At 42.6% G+C, this 23769-nt stretch overlaps 4 protein-coding genes across 4 annotated transcripts in view; 2 read left to right on the top strand and 2 right to left on the bottom strand.

Annotated features, from left to right (window-relative positions):
* Positions 1 to 492: 492 nt before the first annotated feature.
* Positions 493 to 2772, bottom strand: srrd (SRR1 domain containing; the record flags this gene model as incomplete). Its single annotated transcript, XM_080050382.1, has 6 exons — positions 493 to 733; positions 818 to 969; positions 1855 to 1953; positions 2049 to 2257; positions 2461 to 2501; positions 2624 to 2772. The coding sequence occupies 6 exons, from the start codon at positions 2770 to 2772 to the stop codon at positions 493 to 495; spliced, it is 891 nt and encodes a 296-aa protein (XP_079906508.1).
* A 352-nt stretch (positions 2773 to 3124) lies between these two features.
* Positions 3125 to 8302, top strand: tfip11 (tuftelin interacting protein 11). The gene is made up of 15 exons (XM_080038691.1): positions 3125 to 3235; positions 3714 to 3924; positions 4192 to 4363; positions 4461 to 4617; positions 4708 to 4835; positions 4951 to 5112; positions 5361 to 5552; positions 5707 to 5886; positions 6062 to 6196; positions 6304 to 6407; positions 6518 to 6686; positions 6778 to 7021; positions 7162 to 7304; positions 7444 to 7609; positions 7812 to 8302. Exons 2-15 carry the CDS (start codon positions 3716 to 3718, stop codon positions 8159 to 8161), a joined length of 2511 nt encoding a protein of 836 aa, XP_079894817.1. The 5' UTR covers positions 3125 to 3235; positions 3714 to 3715; the 3' UTR covers positions 8162 to 8302.
* Positions 8303 to 8712: 410 nt separating this feature from the next.
* Positions 8713 to 20888, top strand: thoc5 (THO complex 5). The gene is made up of 20 exons (XM_080041503.1): positions 8713 to 8831; positions 9097 to 9198; positions 11885 to 12028; positions 12256 to 12369; positions 14428 to 14525; positions 14953 to 15099; positions 15212 to 15326; positions 16984 to 17116; positions 17211 to 17288; positions 17414 to 17457; positions 18139 to 18238; positions 19003 to 19111; positions 19203 to 19304; positions 19409 to 19505; positions 19595 to 19706; positions 19792 to 19895; positions 19996 to 20083; positions 20186 to 20301; positions 20398 to 20588; positions 20686 to 20888. Exons 2-20 carry the CDS (start codon positions 9103 to 9105, stop codon positions 20747 to 20749), a joined length of 2052 nt encoding a protein of 683 aa, XP_079897629.1. The 5' UTR covers positions 8713 to 8831; positions 9097 to 9102; the 3' UTR covers positions 20750 to 20888.
* Positions 20889 to 22859: 1971 nt separating this feature from the next.
* LOC307256149 (neurofilament medium polypeptide-like) overlaps positions 22860 to 23769 on the bottom strand; it is a gene marked incomplete at both ends in the record, with an annotated part of 4805 nt that continues 3895 nt past the window's right edge. The window contains 7 exon segments of the mRNA XM_080035036.1: positions 22860 to 23132; positions 23136 to 23284; positions 23287 to 23389; positions 23391 to 23477; positions 23480 to 23533; positions 23535 to 23610; positions 23612 to 23718. Coding sequence (XP_079891162.1) covers positions 22860 to 23132; positions 23136 to 23284; positions 23287 to 23389; positions 23391 to 23477; positions 23480 to 23533; positions 23535 to 23610; positions 23612 to 23718 — 849 coding nt within the window.

Below are 23769 nucleotides of genomic sequence, written 5' to 3'. Positions count from 1 at the left end.
TAGTGCACATAGTTGACAAACCACAAAGCTGAGTTAGTGTTTTCTGTAATGTTTTGTTTAACATGTAACTCAGGTTTGATTTTTATGTACTAAACTAAAGTAAATGAATTTAAGAGGGCTGGCTGTAATGCATTCAATTAATAGTGAAGGCAGTTTCAAACCCAATTCACCTTTGGGCACACCCAAAATCACTGATGGGTGTGTTGCGACAAGTTATTTTATTTACCTGTAACTAACAGTGATGTCACAATTTCCTGGAGTGCAGCTGTATATCACTGCAACAGGGTAAGGAATTAACCACTGGAGGTCGCCAAATACAACGTTTACAGGAGCATGCAAAATACCTTGAGACAAACTGTCATAGCAACACAGTAAGACAAGATTCCATCCTCAATTTGAAGCAGGCTTCATGTATTTAAAACGGTTTACAATAATGATCAATGGCAATAAATAAAAACATACACACTATCCATTTTGTGTTCATGTCCTGTGTCAGCTCAGTGTTTCCCTCTGAATTATCTCCAAATCAGGGCAGTGTTGGTACTTTGGTTCAGGTGGCTGCGCCCAGGTGGATTCTGGGAGTCTGTTAAGGCGGCTGTTGGGAAAGGTGATGACCGCTGTGTCACTGAAGACGTCAATCAGACGGGACGGACACGGGAGCTGTCGCTCCTCACACACAGACACAGCCTGAGAAATGTAGCTGTAGTCTCGCTGGAACTCCCTCTCGATCGTCCTGAAGGGGAGAGAGACAGAAAACGTCACTTCACATCCCATTTCTTAAAACATTGTAATACTCACTATCGTCGTGCGGACTCACCTGTCCCACATGCCATTGAAGCTGTTTCCAATGATTGTCATCAGAGGGAGACTGCGAGTACTCCAGTTCTTCCACAGAAGGTTGTTGTACAAGGCTTTTCCACAATGCATCAGGTAAAAGAGCGTTGGTTTAGTGGCCTGTCGCTTCCCCTCCTGCACGATACAGTGAGACATAAAGGTTATTTTTGACTGGCGCTTTGGAAAATCAACTGAATCTTGCTAAAATCTCAAAACTGATGATGCAAGTCCTTTTTCTTCCACAATGTCCATGTTTTCTTATTGTTTTATTTCCTGATCTAAAAATGCCTAGGTAGGAATGTTTGTTCGTCAGTAGCCGCCACTGACATCCTGTTAGCCTCAAGTTTCCCACAGGCTGTTGAACACACAACTAGGGCTGCAACTAACGATTATTTTGATAATCGATTAATCTGTCGATTATTTTCTCAATTAATCGATTATTAATCGATTAGTGTTTTGGCCCGTAAAATGTCAGAAAATGGTGAAAAATGTTGATAAATTTTCCAAAGCCCATGTTGACGTCCTCAAATGTATTTTTATGTCCAAAACACAAAGATATTTCAGTTTACTGTCATAATAGGATTAAAGAAACCAGAAAATATTCACATTTGAGAAGCTGAAATCAGAGAATTTGGAAATGTTTTATTAAAAAATTACTTGAAACGATTATCGATTATCAAAATAGTTGTCGATTATTTTAATAATCGATTCGTCGATTAATCGTTGCAGCTCTACACACAACACTTTACAGTCCACTCTTCAGTTCAGATACCATACACAACAAAAACACTGAGACAGACCTACTCACCCAAACAGCTTTCTAGGCTAAACATTCACATCCAACTTAAACCGTGGTTTGATGTGAAAAAGGGTTGGCAACTTTGCAGGACTGTAAATATTTTGCCATTTGTTTTAAACGGGCTGAAACATTCAACAACACTGTCAAGTATCCATTTGTTCTCTGAACTGTACATCTGCTAACAGTTTTTCACTTTTCTGACAGGCCAGATGAAAACTGACCTCATTTTCTGTGAGTACATTCAGACCCAGCTCTCTTAGTACATCTATTTCTCCGGATGAGAATGCAGGGTCATAAACAGAGCAGTCCCTCAGTGGAATCTAAAAGGGAGAGGAGCGCGAGACAGAATTTAAGACGAAGACAAGTCTTGTTAAGTGAGTGTTTGTTGTCTTATTGGATGAGCATGTCCTCTCACCTGTCCTGCATTGAGCAGCAGCAGCAACATGGCGAGCTGGTAGCGTGCTGAGACACAGGAGGAAAAGCAACCGAGGCCATAACACACACATTCTAGCTGCTGACATGTTCTGCCATCTGCGCTCCTCCCCAGCTGGTCGGTGGGGCCCTCAGCATCCTGGTTCTCTGCAGTTCTGGAGAGGTCTTCTGATCCTGCCACCAGCAACTGATCTGGAGACAAGGACCCAGGAAATTGGGAAAAGTGGAAAATAAATATAAAATTATTATTTAATTTCCCCCCATATAGTAGGCCTTAGCATCTTAAGAAAATGGAGAATTAGTCATGTTTTAATGTAAATCGTCTAAGGCCTATTATGATTTCATAGCAAAACTCAAATAATGGTGAGATGAAAATACATGTCCAGCATAGTTACTTTTCCACTCGGACCAAAACTCCTGGCACCTGAGCTCAGCCCTGCAGAGAGGGAGGACATGCACAGTTAATCGACTCTCTTGGTAGTTGATTTGGTGTGAATAGTGTCAGGCCTAAAAATGTCACCTAAACATGTATTACTACTGCTTAACTGTATTTCTTACATTGTGTCTCTGATTCGTTTGATAGTTTTCCCGACGTCCAGCGGCTCCTGGCAGCACGTTGAGTTTACAGGCACCTGAAGTGATTTTTTTGCCCGCGCTGCGCCTTTACGTCGACGGGCCACCTGCCACTCTGCCCCGGTGTCTGACATCTACGCTGATTTACGGTGCCCCAGATATAAAGTAAAAAAGTATTATTTTGTTTCGTTTCCCAAGTTCCAATTTCAGTGCTGCCTAGGATTGAAAAGTCTGCAGGCAAGCATGTGGGACTATTTTGAGTGTCACACGCTATTTTCCTCTTCCGGTGTCATGCCAAATTGCATATTCAGAAACACAAATTAAAATAATGTTTGTCTTTTTTCTTTACGAAACATTGTACATGTACGCGTGGATCATGTAAGAAATTATACGCCAGGGAAATAACATTTTGGGCCACAAACTTTGGCCTTTACAGGCTATGAGATTTGCACAGTTACGACGGCAACCGGAAGTACTTGTGGTTTCGTCCGTACAACGAATCAGTTAGCTCGAAACTAGCTGTATTTTCTTTCGTTGCTGTCACAGAAGAATGCATGTACACCTGATCTTTGAGTAGGAGACTAACGAACGATTCAGGTGAGTTATAGAAACAGCATTTTCATTATATCTCTACGTGCAAGTTTTTTGGGGAAGTCGAGCTTTGTTCATAATCTAGTGTTAGCCTTTGCTAGTACATTTTAGCTCGTCTTCACGCTGGGGCAGATTCATACATGTAGTCGTTTAGTTATTTAAGCACTGCTGTGGTTGTGGTAGTGGTATACATTTTTCTATGAGTTAATATTAACCTTGCTCTAGCTTTATAGTTGTTGGCACCACATCTGGTCAAATATATAATTACCACCCGATCAAAGCTACAAAAAATATAACTTAGCCTACTGGATGTAATGTTAGTTTGACTAAATCAACTTTATAGATGTATATCTCTTCTTATGCTTTGCCTTGATTAACGATTGTCATGGAGATGACTCTGGTTGAAGCTTATAATTTGGATTTTTTTACAATTAAAATGTTTATGCTTTAACCGTCTTGGTATTTTCTTTATTGTGTTATCCAGGGATGTCCATGTCCCACCTATATGGGCGGAGAGGTGGGGAGGAGGAGGATGGTGTGGAGATGGAGAGCTTCGAGATAACAGACTGGGACCTGGCGAATGAGTTCAACCCAGAGCGCCGCAGACACAGGCAGACCAAGGACCAAGCCACTTATGGCATCTGGGCCGACAAGGACTCGGATGAAGACGAGAGGCCAAGCTTTGGGGGAAAGAAGTGAGGCATCGGTGTAATGTTGTTGCTTCCCCAGATGTCCCTGTTGTGTGAAAGACTGTTCCCCTGTTATTAGATGATTTTGCTCCCTTAACTTTTTGTCTCCTACACCTGCACTCAGCCACATCCCTAACCCCAACTAGTTATCTCTGCTGTGTTGAACCACCATCTAACCTTATCCAAAGGGACATTTATCATCCCAAGAGGGGTGTTAAATTTTTTTTTAAATAAATAAATAAATTGAGTCCAAATTTTTGTGCCTTTTTTAAGATCTAAAGATTACAGTGCCCCAGTGAGCTTTGTGAGTGCTGGTCTGCGGAAGACTGCAGCTGAGGAGAAAGATCTCCAACAGAAAGAAGAAGGAGGCTCCGATGCTTCTGATGATGATGTTCCTTCAGCAACGCCCCCTTCTCGTGGCATTGCACCCAAAAAACTCCAAAAGGTAAATTTAGTTGTTTGCATTTTGTTTACCCATTGGAATTGTATTGATTGACCTTTTTGGTCAAAAATGTATTTTAATTTTTTCTTATTTTACTTAGGGTAATCAGTGGGGGAACCAGTCCCAGAGGTTTGCAGGTGGCGTACAGTCTGGTCAAGGCATTGGTAGCTGGGAGAAGCACACAAAGGGAATTGGACAGAAACTTCTGCAGAAAATGGGCTACCAACCCGGCAAAGGCCTGGGAAAGAATGCTCAAGGTGGGTAGGCCTGCGGAGACTGTTTTTAAGAAGTTAACGAAAAAGTGCAGAGTTAATATTTTCTGACCAAGCGCCCTCTTACTGCTGCAGGTATTATAAACCCCATTGAGGCAAAGCTTCGTAAAGGCAAAGGAGCAGTGGGCGCTTATGGCAACGAGCGAACGAAGCAGAGTCTTCAGGATTTTCCTGTGGTCGATTCAGAGGAAGAGGAGGAAAAGGTCAATTATCTTTGCTTCTCCTCATCTGCACCATATGTTACATTACATAGCAGAAGTGATATGTACAGTCAAGTCAACAATATTTTGACATTGTTTTAAATTTCTGTCTGCGCAGGAGTTTCAGAAGGAGCTAGGCCAGTGGCGTAAAGATCCGGCAGGCTCAGTAGGAAAGAAGAAACCCAAGTACTCCTACAGAACCGTGGATGAGCTGAAGGCCAAAGGCAAGCTGGCAGGGCGCAGTATAGCGGCATCCGCCGGAGAGTTGGCAAAGGTCAAGGTATGTTTGAAAAGACTTTGAGTACATCTCACAGGAACGTTATGAAGGCGCTCCTGCTTTTACTTCCATACTCCTCCAAATAAGGCTTTGATTTTGTAATAAGCATCCGGGACACTAGTTAATTGTAGTTTTACATGCATTACAAGCACCTGTGGATGAAATTGTTATGTGTTAATGCAAGCAAGAAGTTGGCTGCTATTTTTTTGTCTCTTGAATCTAATTTCCCTCATATGTTTTCACTTCTCTAGGTAATAGATATGACTGGAAGAGAGCAGAAGGTGTATTACAGTTACAGTCAAATGTCCAACAAGCACAGTGTTCCAGATGAAGGTCCGCCGAACATGTCCGCCCAGGAGCAGAAGGGATCTGGCTTCGCTCTCCCTGAACTCGAACATAACCTGCAGCTACTGATAGACCTCACAGAACAGGACATATTGCAGGTATAAGGTGGAACCAAAAATATGTGCCAAATATGACTATTCAAGGCTTCTCTCGTGCATTGTGTGGTTGTGGTTTCTATTTACCGCTCGGCTGCTTGTCCTACCAAATACTGACATGCTCCTCTTTTTGCTATCTTATCACGGCCTCATGTAGTCTGCCAGGCGTCTGCAGCATGAAAAAGATGTGGTTGTTTCTCTGAGTCACGAGTCCCGAGCACTGCACAGCAGATTGGATGTAGAGCAAGATGCCATCCAGAGAATGGAGGCCGTTCTGGCATTGGTGGAGCGGTTTCCTTCTGGGGACATGGCACCGGGAGTGGGACCCTCCCTGCAGGTGCATAAACAAAATCCAGCAGGCATACGCAGACACACCACATCCATGCACGCACGCACCACGCACAGACTTAAAGCTATGGTTATTTGGCTGTTTCAGTTTAGTTGGTCCTTGCTCTGCTATCACATCTATATGGGTAATAACTTGTTTTGTTGCTTTCCTCTCCTTTCTTCAGGAGTGTGCCCAGATCTTTGAGTCTTTACAAACAGACTATTATGAAGAATACAAGACGATGGGATTGGCAGACCTGGCTGTAGCTGTTGTCCAGCCGTTGCTCGAAGAGAGACTTCGTTCCTGGGACCCTCTGAAGGTGTGCTTTTTGCAATTATTTTATTTTTGAATGAACTCCTTGCTTTAATCATTAATGATTAATACTGAAATAACCACTTTATTTTTATTTATTTTTCATTATTTCAGGACAGTTCTTATTGTCTGGAAGACATCGGTAAGTGGAGAGCAATCCTTGAATCTAGAGAGCTCCACTCCAGTGCCCCGGATTCAAACATGGACCCTTACCACAGGTCAATTTAAACACACAAACATTTCTTGAGCTGTGCTGATGTATTAACATGGATGCGTTGCTGTTACAGCATGGTTTTTGACAGTATGTGTCCTGTCTTTGTTTGTTCAGACTGTTGTGGGAGGTATGGATCCCAGTGATGCGGTGCTGTGTGTCAAGCTGGCAGCCTCGTATAGTAGGGCCAATGGTGGACTGTGTGGAAGTGTGGGCTCCTCTACTCCCTCTGTGGATCCTGGACAACCTGCTGGAGCAGCTGATCTTACCTCGGCTACAGCGAGAGGCAAGACGATTCAATCATCATTATCGTTTCACATGTACCTGTTGATACTTGCCTCTTACATTCTCCTTTTTTTTATAAATTTTTTAAACAGGTGGATTGCTGGAACCCTCTAACTGACACAGTGCCCATCCACTCGTGGATCCACCCTTGGCTCCCTCTGCTCCAATCACGTCTAGAACCTCTTTACCCACCAATCAGAAGCAAGCTCTCCAACGCCCTGCAGCGGTGGCACCCCAGCGACACCTCGGCCCGTCTCATCCTGCAGCCGTGGAAGGACGTTTTCACACCAGGTGCATGGGAGGCCTTCATGGTGAAAAACATCATCCCCAAACTAGGTATGTTGTCACCAGTGACAGCCTTAAGCATGCAATAGCAGCAGAAAAATGCTAATTTCTCAGCAGTTTTATAATTCCCTGTCTGTTCCTTTCCCACCGTTTTCCATTCTTCCTGTGACGGCTCCCGTTTCCCTCCTCAGCGCTGTGTCTGGAGGAGCTGGTCATAAACCCTCATCAGCAGCAGATGGAGCCATTTCACTGGGTCATGGACTGGGAGGGCATGTTGTCCCCTTCAAGCCTTGTGTCCCTGCTGGACAAAAACTTCTTTACAAAGTGGTTACAGGTAAGTGCCTATATTACACAGTACATTTTTACATAGAACAAGAAGTGATTAAGATGCATGTATCCACAATTATATCACTTCTATTAAATGCGTTTCTTTTGTGACTTTGTTGTGTCCGTTTGTGTTTTGTTGATTTTAGGTCCTGTGTTCATGGTTGAGCAACAGTCCGAACTATGAGGAAATCACCAAATGGTACCTGGGCTGGAAAACCATGTTTAGTGACATGTTGTTGGCGACAACGCTGATTAAAGATAAATTCAATGAAGCTTTGGACATCATGAACCGTGCAGTGTCTTCAGGCATGGGTTAGTATTACACACAGAGGAGAAACGCATGAAAACTTAAGCAGCATTGTTTTGTAAAATATTAAAATTCAGCCATTGAGCTCCTTGTTATAGGATATATATATATATATATATATATATATATATATATATATATATATATATATATATAAGCTGCTGTTCCAAAACATACAAAGACACTCATTATTTTTCCTATCCACAGGTGGATATATGCAACCTGGTGCACGGGAGAATATTGCATATCTCACACAGACAGAGAGACGGAAGGACTTCCAGTACGAGGCACTGCAGGAGCGCAGAGATGCTGAGAGTGTGGCTGCTCACAGGGGCGTAGGCAGTGGCGTGCCGACTAACTTTAAAGATCTTATCCAGGCCAAGGCAGAGGAGAACAACATTGTCTTCATGCCCCTGGTGGCCAAACGGCACGAGGGCAAACAGCTGTACACATTCGGTCGTATTGTCATCTACATAGACAGAGGGGTTGTGTTTGTGCAGGGAGAGAAAACTTGGGTTCCCACGTCTTTGCAGAGTCTGATAGATATGGCTAAGTAAGGGGGACTGGCTGATTCCTTGGTCTGCCAAATAAGTATAGTAAATGCTTGCTTTTTATGCAACTTTGTTATCATGATCCTTATCTTATATTTGTTTGTACATTTTTAAAGTGTCACTAGAACTGTGAATAAATGATTTTTGAATGTATTTTGTCTGCTTTGTCACTGGTTTCATTCATTTGTTGGTTTTCAGAAGATTTTGCATTTAGTAGAGACAAGCTATTTTCTCTACATAGCATATTTCCTTTCAAGTCTACTCTGCTTTTTGTACAGTACCCTATATAAAGTAATATACATACTGATAACATGATAGTCTTCATTACTTTATTCAAATTATTTCTCCATTATGGTATTGTTAGATTCATTTTGCCTTGGAATTTTTTTTGTTCCTTAATTTTCCAGTTTATAATGAAAAACAATCTAATACCAGAGTAAAAGATAAGAAATGAAGTAGAAAGTATGTATTTATCGCAGTCTTTGAATGACATGACGTTTTCGTTACTGTAGGTGGCATTGTAGCTTCTGGTTTGTTTTCCGACTATCCGGTCTGATAATTTTGATACAACTAGGCTTCCGTCCGTATTCAGCGCTTTGCAGTGTAACAAAAGTCTCCCGTACATGTGCATTTGCACACGATTTAATTATTTCAGACGCATTTTTGCATCAAACAGGTATGTGGATATTTGTATCAATATATCATCAAATACCCAGTGTATCGACAGCTTGGTGATTATGATTGAAAACATGCCTTTCTGAGCATATAAGCTAACGGTTGTTAGCCACTGAGCTAGTTAGCCTACGCCACCACAGAGCTGTAGTGCTAACTTTAGCTAGCGTGCTAAAAGGGTAATATTTGTAGAAAATACGTACGCTTCTGGTAAGAACAATGTGAACAACCTGTTATAATAACTAGTCCACTATATTGTGCTTTTCCAGCCACCAATGTCGGACGCCTTGAAGAAGCGAAAGGCGAAGGTCCTCCGCACTGAGGGAAGCACCCCGGAGGTGAAGCGAGGTCGTGGAGATGGGGACCCACAGGTAAGGCACCGCCGGAGGGGACTGGGGAGGTGCAGCACTGTGTTTGAAGACAAGCAGAAGGTCTGGGGTCTCATGTCAGCAGCAAAACCCTCCTCAGAAAGGGTTTAAGTGGACAATGGAGCTGAGATATAAAGATCAAAACATAGACCCTGGGGTGTGAACCACCTATATCCACTGGAGTTATTGAACACAAGTATATCTTAAGATATACTTTGGTTTAAGATTGAAGACTTCTCAATCTAACAGAACGATGGATTTGGGTTTACAAAATCACAGAAAATTCTTGCTTATAATGAAGCAGTCAGCAGAACCATGGATTAATCTGTTTTTGTGAATGGGATGATGGTCAACACATCCTTTGTTTATAAAGGAACTATGAGAGAAAATACTAACTACACTGGATGTACATCCTCTATTTTAAACACTTTATTTATACAAGATAACCAGGTACTTATTTAGGATAATAGAAGTATAGAGTAGTTAGTTCTTTCGATCACTAAACCACAGTGATCACAAGTGGAGCAACATGTGCAAAACTCTAACAACACTATGCACAGCAGCAGTTTATGTGGACCAAACTCTAGCTCGTTTTTCATTGCTTTAACACAATTTTCAAAACTTTACACACACTTTGCTCGTGGCTTAACCACAGCCTGCACAATACTTTTGATTTCCAGCACTTTGTTCAAATTCTAACACACTGCTGTCACAACTGTAAACCACAAATTCAAAACAGAATTGATTTCAGCGTAGTGCATTTCAAACACTGCGGATTGCAATTTCAACATATATACAGTAGGGGAGAACGGGGTAAGTAGGCACACTTTTTACTCTAGTGAGAATTGCTCATCACCAAAACATCTGTCAATAGCCATTCCTACATTAAATTGAAGCATAAGGTGTTGGCTAGAAATGTGTGTCTCTCTTTTTTTCCAACTTATTGTAATGAAGAAGTAATTTACCATCAAAGACACTCTGACACATTGTGACAACCAACCCCATCAAGGGGTCGGTTGTCACACACTATGGTGTTGTTTGTCACAATGTTATCTTAATGGGAAAAATCTTAAAAAGAAGGCAAGGAGGCAGAACCAAATTTGAATGTTTAATTGCATTGTCAAGTTGACAAATAGGCCTACATAACTTACTGTAGCCTTGGCAGCTGGTCTAGTTTGGGATGCACTGGGTTGTTTTGATTTTGTTGCCCTTTTTTCTTTTGCTTGCTAGCTGCCTTTTCCTGCTCTATTCTTTCCTTCTCTGGGGTGTCAGTGAGGATACAGCTTGACAATTTCTTTCGTTATTGAGTTCCTTTTCTGGCTGCAGCCTTGAGATAACATGTGACAACCAACCCCCCAAAAAATTTGACGACCAACCCCAACTTGAATTTCTTGCTAGCATCAAGGCCAACAACCATCTGACAACTAATTAGCTTGCTAACCACAATCTAAACTATAGTTTACCCTTCACACTTTCTGAGGGTAACAAGTGTTTTGTTATAAACCCAATGTGTAAAAGCCTAGAAGAAAAATACTGAGAAGCAAAATATTTTGAATTTGACATGAAAAACACAAAACATCCTCTCACCTGAAATGCAGCAGTCTAACTCCAAGGAAGTCTATGTATGTGACCTCTGATCCCAATTCTGGACCTTTTTTATATCAACATGTCAGAGCTAGCGCGCTCTGGTGGCGAGATATAACGAATGTGACATCCAACCCATGTGACAAATTACCCCGTTCTCCCCTATATATAGGGAAAGCTCAAAAATACTTATTTTTTGGAAATGGACCAAGGAAGACAGGTTGGTGGAGGGAGAAGAATGGCAGTGAGAGTGTGGATGTGTGAAGGAAGACCTAGAAGATATAGAGCTGTAATTTATGATGAAATACAGTAAGGGCTACACTGACCCTGTGAATCATAGTCTCTCATTGAGAGAGGCAGGGTTGAAGGTGCAACCCAATCTGCAAATATCTAAAGTTGCATCTGTAATACAAATTTTCCGGCAAACAAACGGGTAAGAGTTGCATCCTTACAGTAAATGACAACATTACAGGGATTGATTTTTGTATTACAATTATAGAATATTTACACAGATAAATATTACATTTGGAAATGTTATCAATAAAATATAAAATATGTATCTATTGAAGCAAACTTCTGATTTTCATTTCTTTTTGTTTGCCTAAAAAAACTGGTATGTTTATAAAATAAACAATTTCATGTGAAAGAATTTCACTTTTTCCTCAAAGAAAATATTATGTAATTTGTGTGAAGTAACTCAAATTATTCAAACTGTAAAGATTAAAAGTTTGTAATTTCTGTATTGGAGTCTGATGCTAGTGTTTATACTGTGAGTGTGTTCTGAGTGACAGTGTGGGTTATCTCAATGACGATTGTTCATAGTGTTCGCTGCACTGAGCCTATTTTGCAGGTGATGTAAACTGTTCACCTCCAGTGACTGTTGGTAGTGCAGACTGTAGTTAGAGTTTTGCACATTGAGCTCCAGTTGTGCCCACTGTGGGTTAGCGACCGAAAAAAAATTGTAACTCTGGGACATGAGCTAACTCAGTCACTCACCACTGCTCTGACCACAAGTGCATGAATGGTTTCAGAGAAAAGTGTGCTAGAGTTTAAGTAGGACTGACAGTGGTGTGATATACTGTTTTCCCTTGTATGTTATTTCCAGGATGTGTGTGTGTATAATGAAGAGGTGGAGCTGGACAGAAGGGACCCTGAGCAGGACTACCTGCAGTACAAAGAGTCATGTGAGGGCTTGGCCACACTCATGAGTGAGATCAAGGATCTTAAAGCCAATGGAGCAAAAGATGGGGTAAGAATCATACTTTTCACATACCTATCCAAACAACTCTGTCATAAAATGCGTATTTCATAGTCTGTAATATTTTAGTTTACTAGTGAACTCATTTTGGTGAAATGCTGGTATTGTGGTTTTGGTACATCTAATACATGTATCACAGTATTGTATAAGTCATCCCGGACAAAGTTGAATCTGTCTTCAGCATAATATTGAATCCAACTCATTGTATCTGTTCTCAGTGTGCTGAAGTGGAGCAGAAACGTATGCAGAGCTCAATCCACTTCATGAATCTGAAAAAACTCAATCGTCTGGCTCACATGCGGCTGAAGAGAGGCAGAGACCAGACACACGAGGTATTCCCCTCAATACTCTTAAATGCTGTCCAACGTTCATGACTGTTAAAAGAAATACCAGCTTAGATTCAATTCACCCTATTCCACTATTTAGCTGACATACAGTATCTCACAAAAGTGAGTACACCCCTAACATTTCTTCAAATATTTCATTATATCTTTCCATGCGACAACACTGAATAAATGACACTTTGATACAATGTCAAGTAGTCAGTGTACAGCTTGTATAACAGTGTAAATTTACTGTCCCCTCAAAATAACTCGACACACAGCCATTAATGTCTAAACTGTTGGCAACAAAAGTGAGTACACCCCTAAGAAAAAATGTCCAAATTGGGCCCAAAGTGTCAATATTTTGTTTTGCCATCATTATTTTCTATCACTGCCTTAACCCTCTTGGGCATGTAGTTCACTAGAGCTTCACAGGTTGCAACTGGAACCCTCTTCTACCCATTCATGACGACATCAAGGAGCTGGTGGATATTAGAGTCCTTGCGCTCCTCCATCTCCCGTTTGAGGATGCCCCAAAGATGCTCAATAGGGTTTAAGACTGGAGACATGCTTGGCCAGTCCATAACCTTTACCCTCAGCTTCTTTAGCAAGCCAGTGGTCGTTCGGAGGTGTGTTTGGGGTCGTTATCATGTTGCAGTACTGCCCTGCGGCCCAGTTTATGAAGGGAGGGGATCATGCTCTGCTTCAGTATGTCACAGTACATGTTAGAATTCAATGAACTGTAGATCCCCAGTGCTGGCAGCACTCATGCAGCCCCAGACCATGACACTCCAAACACCATGCTTGACTCTAGGCAAGACACACTTGTCTTTGTACTCCTCACCTGGTTGCCGCTCCACACCATCTGAACCAAATAAATGTATTTTGGTCTCATCAGACCACAGGACATGGTTGCAGTAATCCATGTCTGTTAAGTAAGTAAGCCGTAGTCTGTTTGTCTTCAGCAAAACTTTTTGTGGGGTTTCTTGTGCATCATCTTTAGAATAGGCTTCCTTCTGGGATGACAGCCATGCAGACCAGTATGATGCAGAGTGCGGCGTATGGTCTGAGCACTGACAGGTTGACCCCCCACCCCTTCAAGCCCTTCAGCAATGCTGGCAGCACTCATACGTCTATTTTCCAAAGCCAACCTCTGTGTACGACGCTGACCACGTGCACTCAACCTTCGTAAACTGGGCCGCAGGGTGGTATTGCAACATGATAACGACCCCAAACACACCTCCAAGATGACCAGTGGCTTGCTAAAAAAGCTGAGGGTAAAGGTTATGGCCTGGCCAAGCATGTCTCCAGACCTAAACCCTATTGAGCATCTTTGGGGCATCCTCAAACAGAAGGTGGAGGAGCGCAAGGTCTTTAATATCCACCAGCTCTGTGATGCTGTCATAAATGGGTGGAAGAGGGTTCCAGTTGCAACCTGTGAAGCTCTAGTGAACTACATGCCCAAGAGGGTTAAGGCAGTGCTGGAAAATAATGGTGGCCACACAAAATATTTACACTTTGGGCCCGATTTGTAAATTTTTTCTAAGGGGTGTACTCACTTTTGTTGCCAGCAGTTTAGACATTAATGGCTGTGTGTCGAGTTATTTTGAGGGGACAGTAAATTTACACTGTTATACAAGCTGTACACTGACTACTTTACATTGTATCAAAGTGTCATTTCTTCAGTGTTGTCCCATGGAAAGATATAAAGAAAAATGTGAAGAAATGTAAGGGGTGTACTCACTTTTGTGAGATACTGTATGTGCTGCCTCAACTCCCATTTGTGCTGATCAGGGAAGGCACGTTGAACTCCAAGCCCTCTGTTTCTACTTATACCACCTTACTGCAATAGCTGCCATTGTCAGCAGAGAATGCCAGAACAAACACCCTGGTGTTTGTTTTCGTTTAGAATATATTGATCCAGTTTTGTATTCTGCTTATTGATCCCTGTTCTTAATGAATGCTGGTTCGGATTCTTGGCATGTTGTTTGTGGTGTATTTATGTTCAGGGTCACATGGGTTGTATTTGCAAACCAGCCGTAACCACTTCTTTTTTTCTTCCTTAAGGCAAAGCAGAAAGTGGATGGACTGCACCTCCAGTTACAGAACCTGCTGTATGAAGTTATGCATCTGCAGAAGGAAATCAGCAAGTGTCTGGAGTTCAAGTCAGTAAAAAATATCTCATGCAACCTAAACAGCTTTTACTTTGAAAGTACTTGGGACCCAACAAAATTACTCGCCATGAAGATCTACTAAAGATATGCATCATCTTATACAAGAATAACAAAAAACAGGTCTTATTTAGTGCTTTACAAAATGTTGTCTTTTCCCATTAAGCCCTAGAGATGAAAACTAAGACACCCCCTTTCTTTCTGTCAGTGATGGATTTAGTCAGTATGTACTATAGATGCAAAATACAAAATAAACTAAGCTCAAAATGTGTAGTTAAACAAAATGTTGCTGCTGTGGAATAAAGCTTGTAAATATGACTTGTTAGTGTTTCACTAGTGATACTATGAAATAGTAAACTTTATTTATGTAGCATCTTTTATACACAAAGAGCTCTGTAAACATGCTTTTCCTTGACCGCAGGTCTAAACATGAGGAAATAGACTTGGTGCCTGAGGAAGAGTTTCATCAGGAGGCCCCACCGGAAATTTCCAGGCCTCATCTCACAAAAAGTGATAACCACCAACTCACACTGGCACGACTGGACTGGGAGCTTGAACAGAGGAAGAGGTGGGAAAACCTGCACACAGCATAGTACATCAGTAGCATGTTGTCGTCAACAAACGTGTTTGGATTTAGTGGGAGCACAAAGCATCTGTTTAACTTTTGTGCTCTGATACAGGCTGGCCGAGAAATACAAGGAGTCCCAGTCCACAAAGGAGAAGATCCAGAAGAGCATCGAGGTGAAGAAAGAACATCTGACAAGCTTGCAGCCAGGACTCAATGCCATCATGCAGGTAGAACAGCTGTCTGTCTGGTACCACTTTAAAGTTTTCAAGTTTTGAGCTTTGATAGGAACACACTATAAATCTGTTTTCGTTTCCAGTCTCAGCTGCTTGGAGCATTGATTTTGCAAAGTGTTTTGCAAGTGTGTTCATTTATTATTTATGACATTAAAAGTGTAACTTATTTGCTTATGTATTTTTTAAAGAAAGGTGTTCTTACAGTCCCTTAACCCATTGATGACGGCTGCTGCGCGATGCCACATTGGCTCTCCTGCCTGATGCTGCGTCGCGCAGCATTATTATTTTATCTAATTTTCATGGCATTCCCAGCATAGAATGCACTGTCATTGGTTCAAATACACATGAGGTGGGTTTTGTTGATTTTTTGAAGACCACGTGACCACCCAAAAGTTGTGTGGTTTGCCGAAAATCATGTCAATCAAAAAAATAAAAGATAAAAAAATAAAACAAAATAATAATAAAAATACGCCAGCTATGTCGGCGACAGAACAGTTAGTGGCGTTTGGTGCGCAGAATCAAGGTCTACTATAGACTACTGACGAAAATCACACAACACATTGCATCTATTTATTAACAATATTTAATAATTTTCTAATTCATCAAATTTTGACGATTTTTAGAAATATTTGTTGGTTTGTAAGCGCTAAGGGAGCATGTTTAAATAAAACCTGTGAACCTTAACTTTTAAATGTATTTTATTTCATGTTTCTATGTGCTACACAGGCTTAGATATTAAGGTTTTGGTTGGCTTGACAATTCCTACTATTTTTTCAGAAAACCCTCAGGCATTAAGGACATGCATCCTAGATTGCCATAGTCATCAATGGGTTAAAGGTGCGGCCACACCAAACGCACCTAATCTGCTGCTTGATCATTTTGTGTCACAAAAATGGTTCAACGCGCCTACGCAGCTAGATGAGCCTAGTCTCCCTCCCCATATATTTATTCCCCTAATCAACCATGGCTGCGATCAGGCCCGACACAACAGAGTGTATGTCCGCACAAAAACAACGACAACAACACGGCCAACAACTGTGCCAAAAGACAAATAAACAGCAACTGAACAGCACAAATAGATAAAAGAGCATTGCATATTCACGCTGCTCGGAAATGCACACAAACAGCAAGGCAGCAACTGAATTAACCAGGAAGCCCATTCTCGTGGCTGACTTTCCCCACGTCTTATAACCCCGAACAGCTGTCATGCAGCACCGGCCGCCCCCAAATACATTTTCCTCCTCTGTGTTTCTCAGCCACTGTGTACACTGTCTGCCGACCGTGCCGATGTCTGTGACGTCGGGTCATTCTCCAAGCTGATTGGCTATCGCGGCTAAGCGTCACACGTTGGAGCTTAAAAAGTAAAAATTTTTAACTTTGCGCGGGTGCGTTAGGCGCGTAAAAACGCTGCTACCTCGCCTAACGCGCTGCTTTACCGCGTGTAACGCATCAACGGGCCTAAACCAATGGTTCCCTATGCAAAAATTACAATTTTCTACGCCTCTACCACGCCTAACGCGTTTGGTGTGGTGGCCGTACCTTTAGTCTTTTTTCCTCCATTGAGGTGAAGGTCTTGACTGCTGTTCCCCCTTTGGACACCATTCTGTATTTGGTTCCTCTGAATGACAGTATGCTCTCTATTCTTTCACAGGCCTCTCTCCCGGTGCAGCAGTACCTGGCCATGCCCTTTGAACAGACTCAGAAACAGACAGAGGTTGCCCGCCACCTGCCTCCACCACTCTACGTCCTGTTTGTCCAAGCCAATGCCTATGGCCAGGCCTGTGGTAACTTATCATTTGAGAATATCCTATGTTTCAGTTTTTCTTCATGGGATGCCAGTCCCGATTTGTAAATAACTTATTACTTTTTCCATTTCAGACAAAAACCTGAATCTCTCAATCAGTGGCGATGTGGATGAGGCCAAGGCGCTGTCCAAACCTCCAGAAGATTCCCAAGGTACAATCCTTATTTCTGTTATCCCTTGATGTTTTTAAAATGTCATGATGTTTTATGTGTAAGAAATGCATCGCCAACAACAAAGATATAACAAAAGTACCGGTATGTTTTGTGGTTTCAACCAGATGATGAGAGTGATTCAGATGCAGAGGAAGAGCAAGAGAAAACTGTGAGTATCTCTCCCAAAACACACACACACACAAACACACACACACTCAGGTCAGCAAGTTCAGAGATTTCTTAATATACCAATCTCTGTAACGGACACACAAACTGTCCCTGAAGCCCTAGCTGTCACACATTGTGGTCCGGAGGGTTGGGCTTGGGGAGCGGCAGCTATCGATCGCTTCCTGCATCCGGACGAGCGCTAGCTAGGGGATTCTGGGAAATATTTGCCAAGAATGGCTAGGTGACTGTAACCTGAGGCCGGCTCGGGCCATGCATACTCAGCGCCAAAACCAGTACTCGTTCTTGTTGTTGTAAGACAGTCAGGATCTTTCTCTGCATGTGAATGAAAGTGTACTATTTTCCAAAATAACAGATTGAGGAATACATTTTTTTGTGTTTTGCTGCAACATCTATCTGTCCACACAACCGCTCATCCCAAATACCCTTTTCTTTTTCAGTATTTCAAGCCCTTCGTTTAAACTGCCACCTCCTCTTTTTATCTGTAAGAGTAGAGGGCTAAAATGTTAGAAATGCAATCATGTTTCTCCTTCAGGCAGCTGAAATTGAATGCATATTGTTTTTTGCAATGTATTTAATATTCTAAAATGTCAAAAATGCACTTTGTTTTGCTTTCTTTCTTCTAATCACTTGGTTCCATTACTTCTTCTTGTCTGCTTTGCAGAAGAGACGGAGGCCGACTACCGGCGGCCAGCTGGATGACAAAAGACGGGAGATGCTGAAAAGGCATCCTCTGTCCCTCTGCTTGGAACTCAAGTCAAAAGGTAACTCATTCTACACCCTTTATGACCTAACATTGTAGTGTGTTACTGCGCATTTTGTGCCGGCAGATGGATTCCTGGTCTTCACAAGAATTATTTAGAAGTCATCCGTGTTACACTGCTTGTAATGTAGCCATATCTATACTGTTTATTCATTGTGGTAACTCTATACCCACCAGACGGTATGTGAGAGAAAGTAAACCTGACCCAATATGCTGTGATGATATGACACCAGTTGACCCTTGTGTTCCCTCTGCTGGCAATACAAGAAATAGTAAGGGATTATAAGGATCTGCATTGCAGGCGTAACTCTACCGAAAGAGGGTGGGGAGGGAGAGGTGAGAGAGATGCTTGCAACAGTCTGCAGCACCTACCACACGTTGTAAGCAGATATTTCCCATCTCCGGTCTTTCTCTAACTCCTGCTTTTTATTTCTAGTGCCTTCCCCCTCTCTGCAGTTTTTAGCCTCACTGCTGTCAGCTGCAGCAGTCAGTTTACTGCAGTAACGTCAAACAAATGGAGCAGCATAGATGTCCTTAAGTGACAGTTTACCATGAAGGCAGGGAGTGGAGCATCAGCTTAATATGTATCCTCCCCATGGGTGCTGCGTGTTGCTATCACCGTGAATCACACCTTGTTGTTGCTCCCTAATGCGCTGCAGTGTAAAGTAAACCCTGGGGGACGTTCACTGAGAGGATGAATGGAAAGAGGATTAAGCTAGAAATGGATGAATTCATTAGCATGTCTTATCCATTATGTCTCCACAGATGGCAGCGTCCTCCATCTCTTCTTCTACTACCTGATGAATTTAAACATACTGACGGTCAAAGCCAAGGTGTCCACCTCCACAGACCTCATCACAGCCATCAGCGCAGGGTATGTCTCTCTGTGTATTGTGGTCTTGAGCATTCATATCCCTCGATGTGTCCCTGAAAGGAAAAACCTAAACATGTCTTTCTTTTTGCAGGGATCTGCTGAAATCAGAAACTCTACTCAGCTGTCTCTACACCAACGACCAGGGACGGGAAACGCCTAACCCCGCTAATCGTTACCAGTTTGATAAAGTCGGGTGAGGATGTCAAATAATTCAAGTGAAAAAGCAGATGTGTGGCAAACCACACCCATTGGATGTAGCACAATTCAAGCAGAACTAATCCATAGTTTTTTTATTAGGATTGTTTGCTTTTCTGATTACGTGGAGGACCTGGGCCACCCCTACATGTGGGTTCAGACTCTTGGAGGGCTTCATTTTCCCAAAGATACTTCCGAGGTGCGTGTTCCAATCAAGTACTATCCTACTTGAGCACATTGTCCGTTCATAACAGCCGTATCATGTTGGTATATGCTTCCTTTTTCCAGGGTGTGCACGTGGGCAGTAAACTAAGCGCCAGCCAAATGGAGAGCACCATGAAGCTGCTGAGGGGACGAGTTCAGTCCCGCTTGGCTCTGCACAAACAATTCGCCTCTTTAGGTCATTTTATATATAATTTAACGACCACACATTCAATAAAAGAGAGAGAGATTTTGACTGAGATTGTTTGTGCTTGTGTCCTCAGAGCACAGCATCATCCCGGTCTCAAGTGAGAGTCAGCACCTCTTTCCTGGCAAGATCATCTCCCATTTAGCTCGCTGGACCACCACCACTCACGAGGAGTACATGGTATACACACATATAAACGCATATGCACAGATGTTTCAAATCACCTTTTCTAATAAGATGCTTCCAAAAAAATAAACTATATATTTCTCTATGTTGCTAGGATCTGCCATACACGCGTCACGTGACCGATGCTGGGTTGGCAAAGGACACTGATCTGTACTTCATGTGTGTGGTGGAGAGGGGCACAGGTAAATACAAGCACTGATTGTAGAATTGGTCAATATGGTTAAAACGTTTCAGACGTGTTCCTTTTTAAACCTCCTGACTTGATTTTTTTCTTTCTTCCCCAGCTCGTCTCCAGGCCGCTGTGGTGCTGAGTCCCCGTTACCCAGAAGTCTCCCCTCTTTTCTCCCTCTCTCTCAGCTGGAAGGGAGAGCGCAGTGGACGCACTGATGACAACCTTCGAGTATGGACATTTCTCAATATAAATGCTCAGTTGTACAAGTTCCTTTTAATTCTAGATATTTCAGGGTCTTACTAGACTTTTATTTTTTATTTTTAGGCCATGGAAAGTGAGGTCAATGTGTTCAAGAATGAACTACAGGGACCTCGTCCGGGATACCAGCTCCTGACCAATCAGATTTCCCGCCTGTGTGTCTGCCTGGATGTGTATTTGGAGACTGAAGGACAAGACGACGGCGTGGAGGGACCAAGAGAGTTTCCCCGGGAAAAGATGTGCCTGCGCACTGTCAGGTACATAGTCACTAGAAGCGACATTTGAAACAAGATGCTTGTGTATCGGAATAAAATAACTGCATCTCATCTGACATCTGATATATCTTTTTTTCAGGGGCCCAAATCGTCTGAAGCCATTCAAGTACAACCATCCTCAAGGCTTCTTTAGTCACCGCTAAATTTGTCCATATGTTTCTCCCTGCTGTTCTTACAACTTTGACTCCCTATAGCTTACCCTTTATGACTTTTGGACACACATTGTATCCCTTTTTTAAAAGTCTTCATAACTGTTTTAAAATAAACTCACTTTTTTTGGAATGAGTGGTCTATTTCAAGCTCTTTTTCATCTGTGCTTTGTTGTACATTTGAAATATTTCTGTCTTATCCCTGGGCTTTCTTCACAGCCCCACCTCTCTCTGCTGCTGTATTTATAGCTGCCGTCTGCACTACCTAAATTTTAATGCCATTGTTGCTCAGTGCTACAGCGAGCTGAGTCATTTCCCCAGAGCATTAAGTCCTTGGGATATGATATTTGGTGTATTGTCAGATTTTGACCTTTCATTTATCATCCTGGAGGCTACAATGAAAGAAATACAGGTTGTTTTCAGGATACTGATGCCAATTCCACCAGGGATTACTCTTATTTCATAGTGAGCAGCAGTCTATGAAGTAGATGGCAGTAATATCACTGTTGTTTTCTTGGGAGTGCAAGTCCAGCAGAATAGGTGCTATTCAAATCCAGGGATGAGAGCAGTAGCAACCTCAAACTGTTGTTACGGTGACGTGGGTTCATGATCCTATTAATAAAAAAGCAATTTGTAGGATGCAATGAGATTGCATTTGGGAAAGGAACCTGGAAAACATGCCAGGAGAGAGAACCTTCAAATATCAGCCAAAGTCAATGTCAGCCAAAGCCGATGTCAGCATGGAACCCATAAAGAGGTTTCTCAGTGGCTTAAATTGAATAATGTGCTGCTTTTCATAGACATGAATTCATAGGACGGATGACTTTTCTAACAAGCTGCTGTGAATGCTATTAAAAATACAGCTTAAATTTTTTCTTAATAGTGATTACTTCTATAAATCCAAGTTTTAATCTTAAATTAATATGATCCTCAATCTATATGATAATGATATACCAACCAAAACTAAGTATCATGGTAATAAGGAATTCATTTTAATGAGATTCATGTGGGAAGGAGCGGGGCGGTGAAAAGATGGTAAAAAATCACTGCTTCAGTGTTTGAACGTGTGGCTTTCTGCAGTTAGGCAGAGCCAGGTGAAAGTTTTAAGGATGGAAGACGAGTCTGTTCTGTGGCAAGCCAGCAGCACTACTGCTTTTTACACACCGGCGTGGTCTCTGGGATGTCACGAATGGTAATGTGGCTGCTGTGCTGTGCGTGTGTGTGTTGTGCAGCTCCCTCTCTCTTTCAGCCGCAATGCAGTGCAGTTACTCGCAGCGTTTACCTTTTTTGGCCTCACACCTCGTATGATTACTTTCTATACTTCTCCCTACTCAGGCTCCTCTAAAGGTCAATGTGCTACAGATCTTTTTTGAAGTGTCAACAGAAAAGAGAAAACAGTGGTGCATCTTTCTGTTTGATTTTTCATTCTTTATTTCTGTTTCATATTGCATATTCTCAGCAGGTTATACATAGCACAGTCATCATTGACCTAGCGCAGCAGACCAGAAGAGTGAGACGCTACAGTCCTCCTGTCGGGACAGAGAAGCTGCATTTTTAAGGTGCACAACAAGCAAAATTCAAGTCTTTCTTACTTAGTGTATCTGTAAATATAATAGACATTTGTATCTGCTTAAATATATTTATATATATATTTAATAATGTATCACAATCTTGTCACCCTGACATTGTTTTTGACATCCCATACCCTTGAAGGCTTGTGTAGGTACAGCGGGCCCCCATGATCCCCCTCAGCAGGATTCAGTTTTTAAATGCACTTGTTATTGATTAAGGGCAGTTGTCACATTCAGATAAAGAGTTTGAGAGCATTCTGCATTCACTACTGTCAAACATCATAAGCATCTTGGGGAAGGGAGGGGAGAGGGTGTCATGGCCATACTTAGGGAGCAAAGGGGAATTATTTGCTACAAAATATCACTATTGCTTACATACTATCACCTGCTTTGCTTTGGGCATTAGAGTGCCCGTGTGAACAGCTGGGTGCATCCAGCTCACTATCACCTTCTCTTCAACCTGTCATTGTTCTTTGGCATCTCCACCTCCTACTCCTCCTCTAACCCTGAATCAAAGCTGGTCGTTTTTTGTCTTACTTCTTGACCTTCTCCTCCTTGCTCTCTTCTTTACTAACATCCTTTTTCTCCTCTGGCTTATTCTCCTCTTTCTTGCTCTCACTTTTCTCGGGTTGGGCTTTAGGGGCAGCCTTCTCCTCTGGCTTCTTCTCCTCTACTTTCTTCTCATCCTTCTTGTCCTCCTTTTTCTCAGGCTCTGCTTTGGGGACGGGCTTGGCCTCGGGCTCGGCCTTCTCCGCTTTAGGGACAGAGGGTTTCTCCTCCTTGGCGGGGGGAGCGCTCTCTTGGGGTCAGCCTTGGGGGAGGGTTTTGTCCTCTGCGGGTTTGGAAGTTTCTTTTTTGGTATCGGGCTTGTCTGCCTTCTCTGGCTCCTTCTCCTTGGGCTCTTGCTTCTTCTCTTCCTCCTTGGCAGGTTGCTCTTTCTCTTTCTTCTCCTCCTTTGCGGTTGCTCTTTCTCCTCCTCCTTCTTCTCCTCCTTCTTCTCCTCCTCCTTTACAGGTTGAGGCTTCGCCTCCTTTTTCTCCTCCTTGGGGGCGTCTTTGGCGGCGGGCCGGCTTGGCCTTCTCTGTCACTGGAGACTTTGGCTCGGGGCTCTTGGGTGGAGGAGATTTAGATTCGGGGGACTTGCTGGGTGGGGGGATTTTGACACTGGTGACTTGGATGCAGGTGACTTGGACTCATTGCCCGCGGGGGGATTTGACTGCAGGAGACTTAGCAGGAGACTTGGGCATCGGCGATTTGGCCGCCGGTGATTTGGGCGGAGATTTGGGACACCGGCGATTTGACAGCGGGAGATTTGGGTTGAGGGGATTTGGAAGGAGGGGATGCAGCCTTCTCTGGAGATTTGGACTTCTCTTCCTCCTCCTCTGCCTCCTCTTCCTCTTTGTCATCCTTCCTCTTCTTCTCCCTCTGCTTCCTCTTCCTTTT

This window comes from Ammodytes marinus, assembly GCF_949987685.1.
Source record: "Ammodytes marinus genome assembly, chromosome: 2".
Lineage (NCBI taxonomy): Eukaryota > Metazoa > Chordata > Actinopteri > Uranoscopiformes > Ammodytidae > Ammodytes > Ammodytes marinus.
Note: the sequence above shows the minus strand (reverse complement) of the source record. Positions and strands in the feature narration are given on the sequence as shown.